The sequence below is a fragment of the Ochotona curzoniae genome, unplaced genomic scaffold, assembly GCF_017591425.1.
Source record: "Ochotona curzoniae isolate NIBS_2020 unplaced genomic scaffold, NIBS_Ocur_1.0 patch416, whole genome shotgun sequence".
Lineage (NCBI taxonomy): Eukaryota > Metazoa > Chordata > Mammalia > Lagomorpha > Ochotonidae > Ochotona > Ochotona curzoniae.
The window spans coordinates 41039-59433 of record NW_024466991.1 but is presented as its reverse complement, the minus strand read 5'-3'; the positions used below and the strand labels follow the sequence as shown (position 1 = coordinate 59433).

The 18395-nt window shown below is 43.7% G+C and overlaps 1 protein-coding gene across 8 annotated transcripts in view; it reads right to left on the bottom strand.

The window, feature by feature from the left end:
* The window catches only part of LOC121167658 (isoleucine--tRNA ligase, cytoplasmic), a 72646-nt gene that overhangs the window by 23229 nt on the left and 31022 nt on the right, over positions 1-18395 (bottom strand). For 5 of the 8 annotated variants that reach the window (XM_040997209.1, XM_040997208.1, XM_040997207.1 and 2 more), the window contains 13 exons: positions 17313-17439; positions 14980-15053; positions 14457-14651; positions 13253-13339; positions 11504-11587; positions 10430-10574; positions 9616-9736; positions 7987-8078; positions 6221-6298; positions 5196-5317; positions 4737-4839; positions 4551-4634; positions 2916-3090 (listed from right to left, as the gene is read on the bottom strand). In XM_040997209.1, the coding sequence (XP_040853143.1) occupies positions 2916-3090; positions 4551-4634; positions 4737-4839; positions 5196-5317; positions 6221-6298; positions 7987-8078; positions 9616-9736; positions 10430-10574; positions 11504-11587; positions 13253-13339; positions 14457-14651; positions 14980-15053; positions 17313-17439 (1487 nt within the window). The remainder of the gene's footprint in view (positions 1-2915; positions 3091-4550; positions 4635-4736; positions 4840-5195; positions 5318-6220; positions 6299-7986; positions 8079-9615; positions 9737-10429; positions 10575-11503; positions 11588-13252; positions 13340-14456; positions 14652-14979; positions 15054-17312; positions 17440-18395) is intronic. The other 3 variants (XM_040997202.1, XM_040997205.1, XM_040997204.1) reach the window with 3 other exon arrangements.

Here is an 18395-nt window from a genome sequence, read left to right as displayed (position 1 = left end):
GAACAGAAGAGAAACACCAGAGGGAGCCCACACATGTATAATCAACTCATCTTTGACAAGAAAACTGAAAACAATCCAGGGAAAAATCTGGGTCTCTTCAACAAATGCTTTTGGGACAACTGGATAGCAGCCTGCAGAATTAAGAAGCAAGACCCACACCTGTCATATTATAAGAAAATCAACTCTAAAATGATCAAGGACCTAAATCTAAACCCAGAAACCATCAAACTATTAAAGGAAAACATAGGAAGCACACTCCAAGATATAGGAACAGGGAAAAACTTCTTAGAAAACACACCAAAAGCAAAGGCAGTCAACACCAAAATGAACAAATGGACTACATCAAACTAAAAGGCTTCTGTACAGCAAAGGAAACAATAACAAAGAGAAGAAGCAACCAACAGAATGGGAGGGAAATTTTGCATACTACACAAGTGACAGAGGACTAATATCAAGGATATATAAAGAGCTTCAGGAATCCAGGGACAGAAAAAACAACCCTGCAATTGACAAAAGAAATGAACAGACATTTCTCAAAAGAACAGATTCAAATGGCTAACAGACATATGAAAAGATGCTCAGGCTCCCTAGCCATCAGAGAGATACAAATGAAAACCACGTTGAGGTACCACCTAACTCCAGTGAGACTGGCCTACATTCAGAACTCAACTAACAACACCTGCTGGTGTGGATGTGGGGAGAAAGGCACCCTCCTTCACTGCTGGTGGGAGTGAAGGCTAGTACAACCATTGTGGAAATCATATATTCTCTCTTATATAAGGAAACCAACATGGAAAATGTAACTCCAATAGTCCAATCCATACTGTTTTTTGATTGTTTGTTTGCTTTTTTGGCTGTATCCCATGTGTTTTGATGTTTTTTATTTCAGTTTGGTTCATTCCAAATAATCTCTTTTCTCTAGTCAAATTCATCACAGGCTCATGAATTATATGATGGCATCATTTTTCCCAAGAGACTTCTGTGTTCCCTTTTTGTCACTCATGTGTTGGTTACTGAGTGGCACTTTTTTTTTCATGGTACTGTAATTTGTTATTGATGTTGTTGTTGTGGCTGTTCTAACTCATACCAGTTGTTGACCTTGTTTCATGGCTTCTCACTTATGGTAATGTGTAGTGAAGGAGTACTGGGGTCTATCATATATAGACGTGGGGGTATAATGGAACATGCATCCCTGCATCCAGACGAAAGATGGAATCCCAATGAAACTATTAGACATGTGTAGACAATGGGATGCTGGACTGTCTGACACTGTCTGTACCAACAATGTCCAGGTACACTTAAATAAGAGACTGATAGAATGATGATTCCTTATGAAGGACTACAAAATATTTTAACAGAATGGGAAAAATCTGACAGGGGGGTGGAAGTTTTGGGGGAAATCCCAGCCTACACAAAATTCAAAATAAAAATACATTAAAAAAAAAAAAAAGGAAGAGCTGCGGAAGACTCAAGAGATAATTTCCTCATGCCTCATGTCACAGTCACAGCCAAAGATGTACTACATTTTCTCTAGACTGCACTATGCCTCCGTGAAGACCAAGAAGTCGCCACCAGTGTCCTCTAATCCACATCAACACTCAGGTGAAAGTTCTCAAGTCCCATCTTCAGGGAAGCTGTGTGTCATCTCGAGTCACTCAGCTGGGCTTCCTGCACCAGGCTGTCACTTTCACTTGAGGCCCCAGTATTCTTAAAACTATTCTGTCCATTCGGACAATATGGACTTTCAATTTAAAATAAGGCTGATTTCAGGAATCTTGAGGTTTTGGTTAGCTTGTTTAGCAGTTATTTCTAAAATTTATTTACTTTAAGAGATTTACTTGTTTGAAAAGTCAATTTCACACAGGCAGGAGGAAAGACAATGATGGAGGCCTTCCTCTGTTCACTCCCCCGATGGTAGCAATGGTGAGCTGAGCTGATCCAAAGCTAGGAGCAAGCAGCTTTTCCCCGGTCTCCCACTAGGTCCAAGGCCTTCGGCCATCCTCCATCGCTTTCCCAGTCTATAAGCAGAGAGCTGGATTGGAAGTAGAGAAACCAGTCCTCAAACCAGTGTCCATAGGAAATGCTGGCACCGCAGGTGGAGGATTAGCCTGTAATACTACTCCTAAGATTAACTTTTGACTTGAAAATAGATTATAAACATTTTGTTGCTTTAATATTTTGAACAGAATTAGTAGTGTCTTAAGTTTTAGTTGATGGTTTTTTATGAATTCTATCTAAACATCTAGAAAATCTTAGGGGCATTCCTTCCAATTTCCATAACCACTTGTCCGATTCTTAAATCCATATATCTTTCTACTCACAATGTGTGGAACTGTCAGAGTCCCAGGGATCCTGGTTAATAAACCCCTTGTGCTCCAGGAGAGCCTACAGAGAGGTCAAGAGCCATGCACGGGCCAAGTAGGATTCTAAGCTCAGAAGACCGCAAACTCCCATGCACCTTAACATGCTTTCTGCAGGTTAAGGAGAGCGAGCAGCTGATACTCCTAATCCCATTTCCTTCACGGGACTTAACAAAAACATCATTCTTTCTATAAAGTCTGTCAGCACCATTAGCATGAGTTCAAAGAACAAATATAGAAGTTTAGAGCTACAGTGTGATGTTCTTTTGGTAAGGCTGTGACTGTTATCACATCACAATCAAATGTGCAACGAGGGAGGTAAACCTGAGTTGTAACAGCATGCCTGCACCTATGAGCCCAGATACTGAACAGCAGCTATGGTACATGGAGAGGTCCCAAGTTAGGGTGACAGTTACTTTCTATGTTACCCAAATGACGTACAGTAGGCATTTTTATTAACAGGAGAAGGAAGAGGACATGACCGGACAGGGGCCTACTTGTGAGACAAGGCTGGCCTGTGGACATGAGCATGCCCTTGTCTGAGCAGAAACCTACCAGTCTTCTGGAACTGCTGCAGCGCCTCATCGCTCAGCTGCCTGATGGACGCCATCACTGTCTTGAAGGCTCCCTTTAGACGCTTCCCCAGGACCATGTGATCTGGTTCCGCCCTTAGCCGAATACCATACTTGTTTTTATCTGTAGACAGTGTAACTTTCCGAACATTCAGTTCCTATCATTAGAACACAAGAGAAAACAAAACTGCAAGAAATGAAAACGTGTATTCACAAAACTATGGACACATCAGGGAACCTCCCTGACGGGCTGCAATTCCCACCAGGAAGCATTAAAATCAGGACTGGGGGGTGGAAATGGCTGGACAGGTGGTAGCACCAGAGAGCCTAATTGTGGGATGGATAGTGGAGTTGGTTGGGCTGAGCCAGGCTGCAGCATCCATTGGTGTGTGCAAAAGCCAAATGGGATGTGGGACTAACTGGACCAGTCTACTGCACATACTGGCATGTGTAGCACAGTTCCTGAAGGGGTGGGCCGGGTGGGGGGTTTGAAGGTTGCTCCAACTGGACTGCAATTGCTGCTGGTACACAGAAGCATCAAGTATGTGGAAAGCAGGGTTGGGTTGGGCCATAGCATCCCCTGGTTTGCATAAGAGATGGGGCTGGAGACAGAACTAACCCAGCAACTGCAACTACCAGTGTGTGTGTAGGCTGATGTGGATGACAGACTGAGCCAGACCCGTGTACTGATTAGCACACAAGAGTCAGGCTGGGGTCACCGCAGATGAGGTTTCTCTGGGAATCCCCCTCAACTGAACCATTGAACTCAGAACTTCAACCATGGAGGAAATTGCAGGGTCTGACCATGGAGTGCATGTGTCAGAACTGGGCCTCCTTGGTTGCTGAAGAAGGTGCAGTGGATGGCATGCCCAGATGCACATGGGGAATATGGCAGTCCACTGGAGCCTGCAGAGGACATCTGGTACCACAGCAGAGGATGGAGGGCAAAACAAATTGGACAACTACCCCAGCCAAATGTTGACAAAAAATATCTGGGCAAATGGAGACTCTAAGGTAGACTATGTCAGCCAATGGACCTTGGAAGGATTTCCTTATCCTTGGAGCAATGAAATCAACAGCATTTCAGAACTATCAAAACCACCTGAGCAGAACTCATGCAGCACACTCTACACTGGGGACCCTGGGATGACATCAGGTGACCATTCCCCATTCCTGGGGACTGGGGCTTCTCACCTTATCTCCTCCCTTCCCCTACATACAGGAAAAAAGAAAAACAAATTCTTTCTGTTTTCTATTGTCAATATTGGAGCTTGGAGATTTCTAGCAATCAGGTGACCACATTAGAATAGCTCTGCTACAGGCTGGGAATGGTGAAATATGTGTAAAGAAATGATTCCCCTGGCAAGTTAAGCTGCTATGGACGGACCCACAGGCCTGGATCAGCCACTTTTTTTCTGATATCAGGAGGACAGTCCTTTCAGCCACTGTGACTCCTAGGCACTCATCTCCTTCTTCTGAGGCTTGATGCCGGCACTCTGCACATATCCCAAGTAGTAACACCACAATGCTGAACACCCAGAAAAAAAAAAAAAAAACCAAAAGCAATAATCTTCATAACAATTGTTTAAGCCCCAAACAGACAAATCATCTACCTTACCTCAATGATGTACTTCTCCAAAGACTTGATATCTTTTAGAGCTTCTGGATCTTGATGAATAACTACAATTTCTTTCAAAGGGTACTAGAAGGAAAAAAAGGGAAAGCTCACTAAACGACCAGTCCTCTAAAGTCAAGAAAAATAGAATTACTTAGGCCTGTGTCATGTGAAATCTATATTCCAAACCTTGATTGGGATAGTCTTGCGATCTCGGATCACTCGTCCCAGTTCAATCACAGACTGCATCCTAGACACGGCATTCTCGGTTTTCTTGTCAATCAACTCTTCTCTGGTAAAGATAAGAATAGGAGGCAGATTAGATTGAAAAGGGAAAAAATGCAGGACAGTAGGCATGCTTGAGTGAAGGAGGAGACAAGCTGGAGGACCGGACAGTATGGAAAGATCTCCCTAGGAGCACACAGAGACATGCCCTTAACCCACCTGTCGGTTACACAGAGGTGCTCCACACTGAGCATTCTTCTGTGGCCCAAGGACTCGTATCAGCTCAGGAGGGAGAAGGTATGGAGGAGCCAGAGCAGGCAAAGGCCTGCTTTCTAGATTTCTTTACTGAGAGCCTGGGTCCTCTCTGCTCTATCAACTTATTCCCGATGGCCCAGGGCAGGCTTATCTGTATTTGATTCCTACCGAACACGAGGCAGCATGAGGTAGTGGATGCTGAGTGTGTCCTTCTCCTGGACAGAAACTGGGTCAATCAGCTGCTTTAGATTCTGGTACATCAGTTCAGTGAGGAATGGTGTATAGGGGGCCTACATGAAGACAGAAGACATCATGTTATATGTAAGCAGTTGTCGAACTCACGTTGAAAAACAACAATTCAACATTTCAGAGAGTGTCCCAGTCACATGCAGACATGGACATGCAGTCACTACACATGGCGTCTTAACAGGGAAATGACTGCACATCTATGAAGCACAGTGGCAGGCCTGCAGCCAGAGGACCAAGAGCATACATGACTTCTGGAGGATGGTTAAAGAAAGGAATCAGGGCCCTCTGATCACATGCCAGGTGATCTATTATGTGCAGGGAACCTAATGTCCCACACCTTGGAAATGCGTAAACTGCAGAAAACCCCACCTGCTTCATGGGACAAAGCCAAGCGATGAGGCAAGGCAGCATGCCCTGCGGGGGGGAAGGCCTGTAAGGCAGCATGCCCTGGGTCGGGGGGAGACCTGCAAGGTAGCATATTCTGGGCCTTGTAGAAGCTTTTCTGGTGAATGTTAAGAAGGTGTATAAGATTATACCAGAATATCAGAACATAATACAGGGAGTTAAAGCTGAAGTCTTTCCACTTATACATAAATTAGTCAATATTTTAAATGACAGGAGTACATCTCAAACCACTACATGTAATCTTTCTCAAAGAATTAAGCTAAAATGTTTGGAATGTGTTTGTCTGATCAGATGTGAGCCCATGATTCTCCCCAGACACAGTATTCTTACCTTGACCTATAGATACCCACTTAGATGTAAGGAACTACACTGCCAGTAATTAGGACAAAGAATCTAGCACAATATAGCCCTTACTTGCATTATGAATCATACTGACATATAAGGAGAAACTAGAGGGTTTTAATACTTCAATATGGAACAGCAATGAGCAGAGTAGGCCCCCAGACTACAGGGCTTTAGGAAGATGGCTAGCATCGCACCATTAATCTGCACAGAGAAAGGAGGACGCTAAACAAAGTCTCCAGGGCCGTCACACAATCTTCCACTCCATTTTCACCCTAGCAGAAAAAAAGCAGAGAGAGAAACAAACCATTATTCTTAAAAAAAAAATTTATCATAAAAAACAAGCTTATTAAAAAGAAAGACAACCACAGAGAGTAGAAGCAAGGAGAAATGGCCACCACCATCACCACCATCAGGCACCTGGGGTGCTGCCATTGCAGGGGTTCCACAGAGCAGGAGAAACCCAGGGATGTGCACCCCATGACAGTCTCTCTCAAAATGGATCAGATGGGGAATGGCTGAGGACCTGGGAGCTGAACATTGACTGTTAGCCTCAAGGTTGAGGGTAGGACGGTATATTCATATGCATCAAGACAGACAGTAGATAGAAGAAAATACCTTAAAGTAAGATTTCTTATCATTTAATTGAAAATTTATTTTGTTCACTCTAAATTCCTGTAATATCCAGACCTGGGATAGGCTGAAGCCAGAGGTGAGGAAGAAACCCCTGGGACTTGGGACTGTGCAACCTAGGAACTACGGGCCTTTCTGTGAACAGCAGGGATCAAAGTACTTAAATCAACACCCACTGGTGCCCTCCAAAGTATACAATGGCAAAAATCTGAACTAGAAGCAGAGCTTGGAATTGAACACAGGGTGTCCCAAGCTTAACTGCTGTGCTAAAAATCAACTTCTCCCATTTTTTGGAAAAAAAAATTCATGGGGCCAGTGTTGTGGCATAGCGAGTAAAATGTCATCACCCACATAGGCATCAGTCCATGTCCCGGCTTTACTTCCAAACCAGTTCCCTGTCAGTGGTCTGCTAAAAGCAGTGAAACATGGTCCAACTACTTGGGCCCCTAATATCCATGTGGCAAGCCAAGAAGCAGCTGTCTTTGGCCTGGCCCAACTTTAGTTGCTATGGCCATCTGAGGAATAAATTAACAGATAGAAGATCTTTCTCTGTCTCTCCCACTCTCTCTACAGCTCTGACTTCCAAATAAATAATTCTTTTAAACCAATACACTGTGGATATTAAAAAGTATTTAAATCATTATACAGATCAACATTTAACTCTTTATAGGAAAAACAAAAGAAAATCCAACCATAATTGTCACCTAGCGATAACCATGATAAACATTTTACTACGCATCCTTTTACACATTTCTGTACGAGAGTATGCACATAAGAGTAATACATATACATGTTAATGAGAACGAAATTGCAGTTGTATTTATGGGTTTTTAGTTACACAGGAAATGGAACCAATGGCTGCGGAGCCTCAGTTTCCCTGCAGAGAAGACGCCTATCAGCCCTGCATTGCACACGGCACAGATCATGACACACTACGGCCTGCATACCCCTCAATGTAACAAACAACAAACAACACTAAGTGTTCTGCCACTGTCAATATACATAGACAACTGGCTCGGAAGGAGAGAAACAAGCAAGTGCTCTGTCCAGCTTAGAGCCATATTCAACCACATCTGCAGAATATTCACACAGATGTATCCTTAGTTTAATGCGGGTACTCATGTTTTCCTCTCAATTGGATGTGTGCACATTTGTGCTGTGAAAACATACAAAACGATTTTTTTAACTACCCATCTGTCAAATAATAACCAATGCAAATGGAAAAGAAAAAGAGAACTTCAAAAAACTGAGAGCCTTCAACTGTTCTCTCATTTCAATAACTTTCAAAGATCAGACCTACTTTTGCTATTCTCACGAGCTATTTACTTACCTTTAATCTTCTGCGGTTCATCCTGACGTACCAGTTGGTCAGAACATCCACAAACTTGACCAGGCGAGGTACCACAGTATAGAGCCTATAGGCTAAAAGTAAGAGAATCAATGAGGCAGCAAGTCTGGGCCCAGCATCAGGAAGGGGCAGGCCAGACACAAACAGCCCCTTTTGCCTGAGGACTCTTATCCATCCACTAGGGAGACATGAGGGACGAAAGCAAACACAAATGGCTCATTTGCTGAGGATGTGCTATTTGGTAAGTCAAGGTGTATCAGGTGCACATACAACCACCTGAGAAGGCACTGATGGACTCCCACTGGCCAGGGAGAAAACCTAAAATCCAGCATGTGCAGTTGGAAGTCCAAGGCTGCCCATCCCACAGCTTTGGGAAGTACAGTGTACATGGAGTTGTGTAACAAAAGCCCAGCACGCCAACTAAAACAAAGCCAGTGCAAATGAGATGGTAAGAGATATGTATGGCACTGGCCAGCAGTTCAAGCAGGAGCAATCTGCCCCTACAGCGTCACTGGCATTGCTTGCAGATGTTTGGTTGTCACAATGGGTGGGTGGGCCTCCAGGCTGCTCAGCATGTTACAATGCATAGCACAGCCACCACACAGAAAATGATCTGACCCATGCTGTGTCCACAATGTAGTTGCTCAGAAACTCTGGCACAGGAGAGGTGATGGGAGAAAGAGCCAAATTAGAGGGGTCTGAGGGTCCCTGAGGAACTCAGAGGGTACAGAGGGCAACCCTGTTTGTGCCAAGGTTCATTTCAAGAATTCTCTCATTCACCTCCATTTTAAGTGATACTTAATGTCTCATAGAGATAAGTTACACAAAGTAGATGGCAGATAACAGATACTCACTAAGCGGAGCTGCTGCTAACATATTATTAGGTCTATTTTTACTATTAAATAAGCAGTCTCTGCCCATCCTAGAAAAACTACCAAAAAACCAGGGCCTGACGCAATGGTTCAGTGGCTAAATCCTCGCCTTACACACGCCAAAATCCCATATGGGCACCGGTTTTTGTGTTTGTGAACCGGCTGCTCCACTTCCCTTCCAGCTCCCTGGCTGTGCCCTGCAAAAGCACCTGAGGATGACCCAAAGCCTTGGGATCCTGCACCTGCATGGGAGATGTGGGAAAAGCTCTTGGTTCCTGGCTTTGGATTGGCTTAGATCCAGACATTGTGGCCACTTGGGGAGTGAACCCATGGATGGAAGATGTTTCTCTCTGTGTCTCTATAAATCTGTGTTTCCAGTAAAAATAAATCTTTTCATAAAAATCAGAAAAGCAATAATGAAATAGATATTTTCTTCCTCTTTCTGTAGACTACCAACAGTGAGTTTGGTTTTGGGCCAAGATTGGGAAAGCAGATCAGGTTGGCTTCCCCAAGCTTGGAGAGAGATACAACCACAGGTCCAAGTGAGAAATTCTGGAAACTAGCTTCTACAACAAACCTTAACAAAGCTACACTTTATGATTAAAGCCAATTATTACTTATTTGTTGTGCTGATCTCTCAAAATTTTCTCTGTTAATAAAGAAAACCTGTTAAACACCAAAAGGGCATTTACAAAGAGAATGAGGTCTTTACTCCTGCCAAACAGCTCAACACACTCACCTGCCATTTCAGTCTCAAAGAACCCTATAAGTGACTGCATGAAGGATAGGATCCACCGGTCTGTGATGTTGGAGCTTTCTCTGACTGTGTGTTCATTGTAGAGGAATTCTATTTCTTCTTCCTAGGAATGATGTATTTGTACAGAAGTTACTAAAAGAGGAATAAACTCTTTAAAGCAACTCTTTAAATAGAAAGAGAGCAAAGCATTAAGTGGAGCATCTGGACCACAAACTGGCGCCAATATAGGATTCTGGCATGTGCAGAAGGAGGATGTAGCTACTGAGCCATCACATCAGTCCCAAATGAGGTCTTAAAAGCACAAATGCTGGTGATGAACATGATGGGCTGTTATAGTGGTCAGAGAAGAACAGAGGTGGCTGGAGCAAGGGTTTCTCAAGAAGAACTGCCTGGGCAGGCAACCAACTGTTTTAGTGGTTCTAACAATCCACAGAGAACAGCTGTTCTCATTGTCATTGTGGCAGCCCAATAGCCAACTTCTCAGGCTGACCAGCACCAAGTCCTGCGTGTCCCCAGGTATTGGCTCTGATAGTGGCTCCCTCTATTGTCTCTCCTGACAGGAGTGGTTGGCATGACAAACCGGTCAAGAAACACTGTTCCCACTCTAAACAGTGGAGACCTGTGTCCCAGAGGTGATAACTTAGCCAGGCCTGCTAGCTCCGCGTCCCGTGTCACAAGTCCAGCCTGCCCATGGTCTGTGCCTCCCCGTGCACCTGCTCCACAGCACCCGCAGTGGCATTGGGAACCCGCCTGGAGCCCACAGCTCTGCACACAGACACACCGCTGCACTGTTTACCTTCTGCAGTCGGAAGACGTTCTGAATGAAGAATCGATATGCGTTGTACCACGGCAGCAGCACGTCCTTCAGCACATCCCGCACACCCTCCTCCTTGAAGCGCAGATTTTCTGCTCTCACCACAGGGGAGTTGATCAGATATAATCTGAAAGAGGGAGAATTACACATAAAAGGTACAGAGATAATATACCAAATATTACTACCTGACATAGTCACAGGACAAGACTAAAATCAGGGCTTAATTTTCTATAAAAGGAGGACATGATGAATAGTCTTTACTATTCAACTTAAAATTCACAAAGTTCTCACTCTGTGTAAGAACCCATGAAAATGATAAAGAAGTGTATGTCACCCTGCCAGCAAATGTAGCACTGTGAAATCCCCAAGAGGAAGGCAGGTCTGGTCCTCATCCACAGCGACTTGCCTACACCCATGGATGCTGCACACCACACCATCTATGGAAACAGCTGATGAGCAGTAGGCTTCACAGAGTGTCAGATCTGACATTGATGGGCAGTGCTCAGTGGCTCTGGTAGACACTGTACAGGCCAGCTCCCTCACAGAAAATTACTCTGCCCAACTGCTAAGTCTACAGATGATGCAAGAACAGACAGTTCCACTCTCTGCTACACAAGGCCTTTCAATGGTAACACTGGTGTTTCATGACAATAATCATGGTACACAGTGACTCAAAGCCATCAAAAAAGCTCCAACGTTAATTTTTAAATTTGTTCTTTAATATATAAATTTACCTCATGTGGCCTTGTAAGTAGAAAATTATAATATATGATGAAAGTCTAATCCCAACAAGACAGGAAACTCAGAACAATGAGTTGGAGACAACCAGCAGCCACAACAGGTCTTCTTACTCAAAAAAGACCTTGAGGACTGAAACGTCTCTCTACTCAGAAATTGTTTGGGGAACTTGAGATTAAACCCGTGCCCATGTGATGATTACAGAACATATGTGTGTAAAAGCTCCTGTACAAACCAAATCCAAGAATCCTGATGAACAGAATAAGCCATCCTTACTTCCAAAGGCAAACATGCACAAGGCAAAGCACTGGTTTGTACCTGAGGGCATCGGCGCCATACTTATTGATGATCGAAACCGGATCTGGATAATTCTTTTTTCGTTTGCTCATTTTTTGGCCATCACTTGTAAAGTGCAAGAGAGATTCAAAGTCAGTCAATTTCACGGTTACCTTTCTTTATATATGGCTATAGATTACTTGCAAACAGGAATAAGTAAATGCAAATAGTAATAACCTAGATGCAAGCGAGTGTTAACAAGGCATAATTTCACAGGGTCATTTTGTTGGTATTTGAAAACTATAGTCTGAATACCATGGGGGAGCCATGAAGTATCGGGGTAGACAAAAGCAGGAAGATGTTATAGCACTCACCCATGAAAATTAAGACATACAGTAACAAAAAACGATGCACAAGTGTTCATCGTAGTTTTATTAACAAACACTGGAAGCAGCCCAGCACCCTTCAAGAGGCAGATGGCCGCACTGCCAAATACTAGTCAGCACTGAAAATAAATAAGACTAACATGTGCAACAATCTCCATGGGACTGTGCCGAGTGCAAAATGTCATCAGCTCCAAATCAGACATTGTGTGATCCCATGTCTGTCCCATTGCGTGTTCCATAGCATATCTGCACTGCAGCAAAGAATCAAATTGTGTTTGCTAGGAATGGGGAATGGGGTGGGAGGGTAGGAAGGCTGTGGGCAGTTAAGGAAGGTGACAGGAGGGGTCCTTGTGGTGCTGAGTGAAGCCATTAGGGATTTTGAGTGCATAGTTACAGAAGCTACAGAAACTAGTTAGAGAAACACATGTGACAGAATTGTACTCAATAAATACAAACAAATGGATATATTGGACATACATAAAATTGGGAAAATTTGAGGATATTGGACTGTATAAAAACTGTCTCAAACTGGAATCTATTACTCATTTGCTGTGTGACCCCCCCAGCATGCGAACTTTTCTGTGTCTCCAATTTATCAAAAAAGGGACAATTGCAAGGCACCATCTCAAAGTGGTCCGAGGGTTAAGTGAAGTAAGACGAGGGCACATATCCACAGGCGGGACAAAGGACTCAAGCATCCTTGATGTTAGGTGCCCCCTTCCCATGGCAAAGGAAGCAGGGTATCTGTGCAGTAAGTATTGTTTTAAAATCTCCATTTATGTTCATTTTCACCTGTAATGACTAAAGGTAATAAAATAAAGGAAAAAAGGAAATTCCTCTGAATCAATGAAAAGCAAGAAGATTCCTCCGTGGGAAGAAGAGCATCAGGTAGGGGAGGTATGGGATCTGGCGGCAGAGTCCCTGTCCTGCATCAGCTTTTATCCTGGCCCTCAGGATCTCTACAGTCAGAGCTGCAGCCAACATGATAGAGCACAAAACCGCATTGTAGGACTGATGTACAAAGAAGCTCTACAGGCAAATGTATTCATCAAATGATAGCTTGATGTTCTATTTGACAATTGTGACCTCACTGACGCTATTGCTACTGCCCTGGCTCCATCAGTTATTCCCGTGATTTCTCTCCACATAGTCCGGCAGCTCTTCCCTAGGAAATGGTGGACCGTGGGGACATGAGCTGAGGATGGAGGTCTGGACCGCACAGGAATGCCACACACTTGAATCAGAAAGGAAGAGGAGGACTAAGCTGCAATTTGGTGTTCCTAGCTCCCTGTATGAGGAGAGGGCCAACCAGAATATGGCTGCATTGAGAAGAAACAAACTCAGGGAATGAGGACAGAGGGTATCATAGCAGGAACTGGTCACAACACAGAAAGAAGGCACCTGCCTCGCCAGGACGAGCCCATTGACAATGACATTCTTGAAAGGCGGTTGTCCAAACAGGGCTGTGGCCAACACCAGCAGAGTGTAAAACCTGAAAAAAACCCAACAGTTCAGTGAGAACAGAAATGCAGTCCAAGCACAGGAAAACATGTAACATTTATTCAATGCCTGCATTTCTATTTTAATAATCAACAAGACAAGAGTTTACTGTTACAATCTGAGTTGCAGTGTAGAAAACATGTGACACAGGGCACCCACACAGTTATACAGAGTATATGGAATCTCTGGTTTGAAAATGCACTCTGCTTTATTTAAAGCAAATGCAGTCCTGTGTCAATGTGCTGACCCTTTCTCTGCTACAGGGGAGGAGCCTCCACCCTACCTCAGGGGGCAGAGGCAGCACCGGCAACCTCTCACACACACCTGCTCAAAGGGAGATAGTGTAGCTTCTGGTGCGGGATCACGTGGGACAGTATGACAAAAGATGCAAAATACAAGCACCATCTAGAAGTCAAAAGAGGAACTACAGAGACATGGAAATGCCTTTACTCTGACAGGTGTTGTGTAACTCCTTTCCAGGCTAGCGAGCTGACTCCCAGAGAACGTTCTTATAGGGCTGCTCCTGTCTCCCAGAGCGACATCTTGCCACCATGTCATGCTCGTGTTTCAGTTCCCAAGCAGCGGAGGGAGACCCCACTGTGCTCAGAACAGGAAAGTCTAGCCAGAGAGGAGCCTTGGGGATAGCGAGCATACAAGACCCACATAAGGACTGATAATAGCAGCTAAAATAAGCTTACAGCTAAACCATCTGACTCCTCCTAAAAAGAGTAATTTGTTTCAGGCAGTTATTGTAAATACACTGGAATTTGAAAAGTGTACATCACAAAGTCTGATGCCAATGACTACTAGAGACAGGAAAAGCAGAAAGGGCATCACCAAATTCTTTAAGCTACCCTACAGAAGCATTATTAATCAAAGTCAAGAGCACCTGGAGCAACAAACACATCCAGAAAATGATGGCAACTCACTCGCTTAGCAACAAGAGGATGACAGTTCTGCCTTAAATGAAACATTAAAAAAAAAGTGAAATCCATTTATCATTTGGAGCTGTAAGAATAGAGCCTATCCAGTTGGCCACCACTCCCAAGCACCTACAGATACGTAACAGACATTCAAGAGTAAACACTTGAGGAAAGAAATTGGCATACCATCCTCTGGTTTGGTCAATGCCTTCAGCAATGAAGTCTGCAGGAAAACAATCCTCAAATTCCCTCTTGGTTTCAAATGGGTAATGAACCTGAGCGTAGGGCATGCTTCCACTCTCAAACCAGCAGTCAAATACTTCAGAGATGCGACGTAACGGTCCCTTCCCGCAGCGGGAAGGAATGGTCAGGTGGTCAATGCTAACAGATAGAAAAATGATCATTTCTATTAATTCTTAAGTGCAATGGAACATGCAGTTTAAATGTCTACAGGAAATCCAAAGTGCTGAAAAGATATTAAATGCATTTGCCAAGAGCAATATGAAAGGTAGTTCTCAAGGCTTTCAGAGGATATCATAAGTCCGCAGTCAGAAAGGTTAGGTACCAAAGTTACCTGACAGTCAAGGATGGAAGTCACATGACCTCGGGATAGTAAGAGTCAGTAAAAGAATGATGTACAAACCAAGAATCTGTAATCTGTTAAGCAGAATGATGACAAGACTGAAGAATCAGACATTTAGAAACTGACCTCTCTCTGTGGAGATCTGAAATCTTTGCTCCTGACAGTTCTTCAAGTTCCGCGACTGACCCAATGCATACTACCTGTCAAAAAAAGTTAAGAAGCAGAAACTTTCAGAAGCCAAGGAAATTAGAAAAGATTTAGTTTCTGTATCTTTAATGTTTAATTTCAGAACCTATGATTTCTTAATAATTTTACAATATTCAATTTGGATAAAAAACAGTTATTACCCATGAAAGAATACAATCTGGTCTCTGAAAAAGTAAATGCTAACCTGGACACTCTGTTACCTACCTGGTGTCAGGGAAACCTCTACGTGGAGAGGACCTCAATTCAACAAATACTTCCTGAAGGTTAGTACGTTTAAGCCTCTTACACAAATAATCAAACATAAATGAAACACCAGAGACTGTCTAAGGCGCTGGATCTGCATGTACAATCTGGACTCTTTAGCATAAAACAGTATGCTTGGACAGATGGAAGTAACCAAATTCAATCACAAGGTGCTAGAATTACATTTAGTAATAGCAGGACCAGTTGAATTCAGAATGAGGTTGTCACATGACAGCAGCAAGGTCAAGAAGATTTTTTGAAAAGATTTATTTATTTTTTTATTGGGAACGCAGATTTAGAGAGAGAAGATAGAAAGAGAAAGATTTTTCATCTGTTGGTTCACTCCCCAAGTGGACGCAACAGTCAGAGCTGAGCTGATCAGAAGCCAGAATCCAAGAGCTTTTTCTTGGTCTCCCACACATGTGCAGGGTCCCAAGGCTTTGGACCATCCTCTACTGATTTTCCAGGCTACAGGAAGGAAGCTAGATGGAAAGTGGAACAGCCAGGACATGGACCAGTGCCCATATGGGATCCTGGGACAGGAATTTAGCCACTAGAGTACCATGCCAGGCCCAGGAAGTTTTGATGGGTCCTCTTTCTTTGTCCTTGTTCAGTCCTGAAAAGTCTAGTGATTCTACTATGTGACTATTGCCTTTAGATGTCAACAAAGATTACTGACCCATGGGGACCCCACTGCTATCACAGCTCTCAGTATCACACTCGAAGTCCCGTCATAAAAGCATATCTATAAAAGTATATCTATACAAATGTGTATATCTATACACACAGGCTCACTCATATTGACTCAATTTTAGAAGTTAAAGGTCAGCGATGCTTCTTTTTCATCATGAGTAAGGTCCTGATCAGAGAAGACAATGATAAAACATAATTTGTACTTTTTCCTGACCACAAACTTTACTGTTCACTTTTAAAACTGTATTTAAGCAGTATGCACCTCTATTTTCCAATCAAAGATGGACTCTCAATGAAACTGTTACATATATCTTGACAATAGGATTCTGGCTGTCTGCCACTGTCCGTGCCTGCGATGTCAGGATACACTTAAGTATTCGAACAATGGACTTATAAAGGACTATACTATTGTAATAATATAGGGGAAACAAAGTGGTAGGGGAAGGGAAATCAGGGAGGGGTACAGGAAATCCCCAAGCCTACGGAATTGTATCACAAATAAGATACAACAAAATAAACAGAAAACTGCATTTAAAGGCCTGGCCCAAAGGCTCAACCGCCTAATCCTTCACTTGCAAGCACTTGCTGGCTTCCATCCCAGCTGCTCCACTACCCCTGGGAACCCTGCACTCACGTGGAAGACCCAGAAGAAGTTCCTGGGCCCTGGCTTCAGATCAGCTCAGCTCTGGCTGTTGCAGCCACTTGGGGAGTGAACCAGCATATGAAAGATCTTTCTGTCTCTTCTTCTGTTTGAAAAATCTGCTTTTCCAATAAAGATAAATAAATCTTTCAAAAAACCGAGTTTGGTTGGGCCCAGTGGCATGACCTAGCAGCTAAAGTCCTGGCCTTGAACACACTGGGATCCCATATGGGTGCCTGTTCTAATCCCGGCAGCTCCACTTCCCATCCAGCTCCCTGCTTGTGGCCTGGGAAAGCAGTCAAGGACGGCCCAAAGCTTTGGGACCCTGCACCCGCGTGGGAGACCTGCAGGAAGCTCCTGGTTCCTAGATTCAGATTGGCTCAGCTCTGACCATTGCGGCCACTTGGGAGCGAATCATCAGACAGAAGATCTTCCTCTCTGTCTCTCCTCCTCTCTGTACATCTGACTTTGCAATAAAAATAAATCTTTTAAAAAATTTGCATTTAGTCATGATAAGGGTGAAGTTAAAAACTCTAAACAGATTCTTATTTTATGTCATGATTCTAGTAAAGAACAATAAAAGTGGAAAAGAAAAAGAGCACATTCTTAACGCCACATTCAGAATGCAGGCACACAGTGCCGCAGCAGCAATCAACACAGACGCCGCTTGTCTTACCTCTTCAAAGTCATCACTGACCCACAGTGGGATTGGAGTCCCCCAGTATCTGTTTCTGGAAATTGCCCAGTCACGGGCATCTTTCAGCCAATTTCCAAATCGTTTTTCTCGCACAAACTCCGGGACCCTGTCATAAACAGATCAGATAACCAATTAGGCAAACATCAGCAAGGCAAAATTGTACATACACAGGCCACTCTGCTCTGATACGTGGAAGTCTTTGCTTCACATTTTGTGGACCCAATGCTCAGGACATTCCCAACTAGGAAATGTCTTCTGAATGGATGGCACTAGCATAAGTCTGTGCTGTAGCTGATCACTTTTTTTTTTTTTCTTAATTAAAACAAAAAGATGAAAAACAGAATCACTGCCCGTGACATAAAACCCACTTCCAAAGAACAAGGCCTGTTGTCTGTAGCTGATTCCCTTTAAAATACACTTCCTGTGTGTTCCCCAGGGGCTCACAAAGCTCTGGCTGCTCACTCTGGCCTTTGCTCTGGGCTCTTTGTGTTTTTACCAAGCTTGCTCAGCTGGATTCCTGATACACTGGGCAGCTGATGGCTGCCTCTTGGCCCTCTCCAGCCTTCTCTGTCATCCCTGGCAAGTTTTTCAGCATGTGTGTCCTTATCCAGCTGCTTTGGCTGTGCAGCCCTGCCTTCAGTCCACACATGCTCAAACCTTCTTCTGTCTGATCAGAAACCTCCTCACCCCTGATCTTTCTTCTTATTCTCCTAGGAGAATCCCCGCTAAGCACAGGTTGAGCAGCTTGTCCTAAAGTTCTCCCAATTCATCTCTTTGGCCCTGCAGCTATCACGCCATAGTGTAAAGGTCACTGCCTATGGTGGGACCCATTTCGAAGCTATCTTACTAATAGGCAATACCTAGTCCCACTCATTAGAAATAATGAGCTTGCTAGTTTTAAAAACAGAGTAACTGCTTTTCTAAGAAATCAGGATCACATTCCTAGAAAATTTCAGACGACAGCTTCATGCCATTCCTTTACTGTCCAGAAATACTCGTCACTCTTAAAACATTAAATGTAGACGTTTAGTGTAACTGGGTCCTTGTGCGAAGTAAAGAATA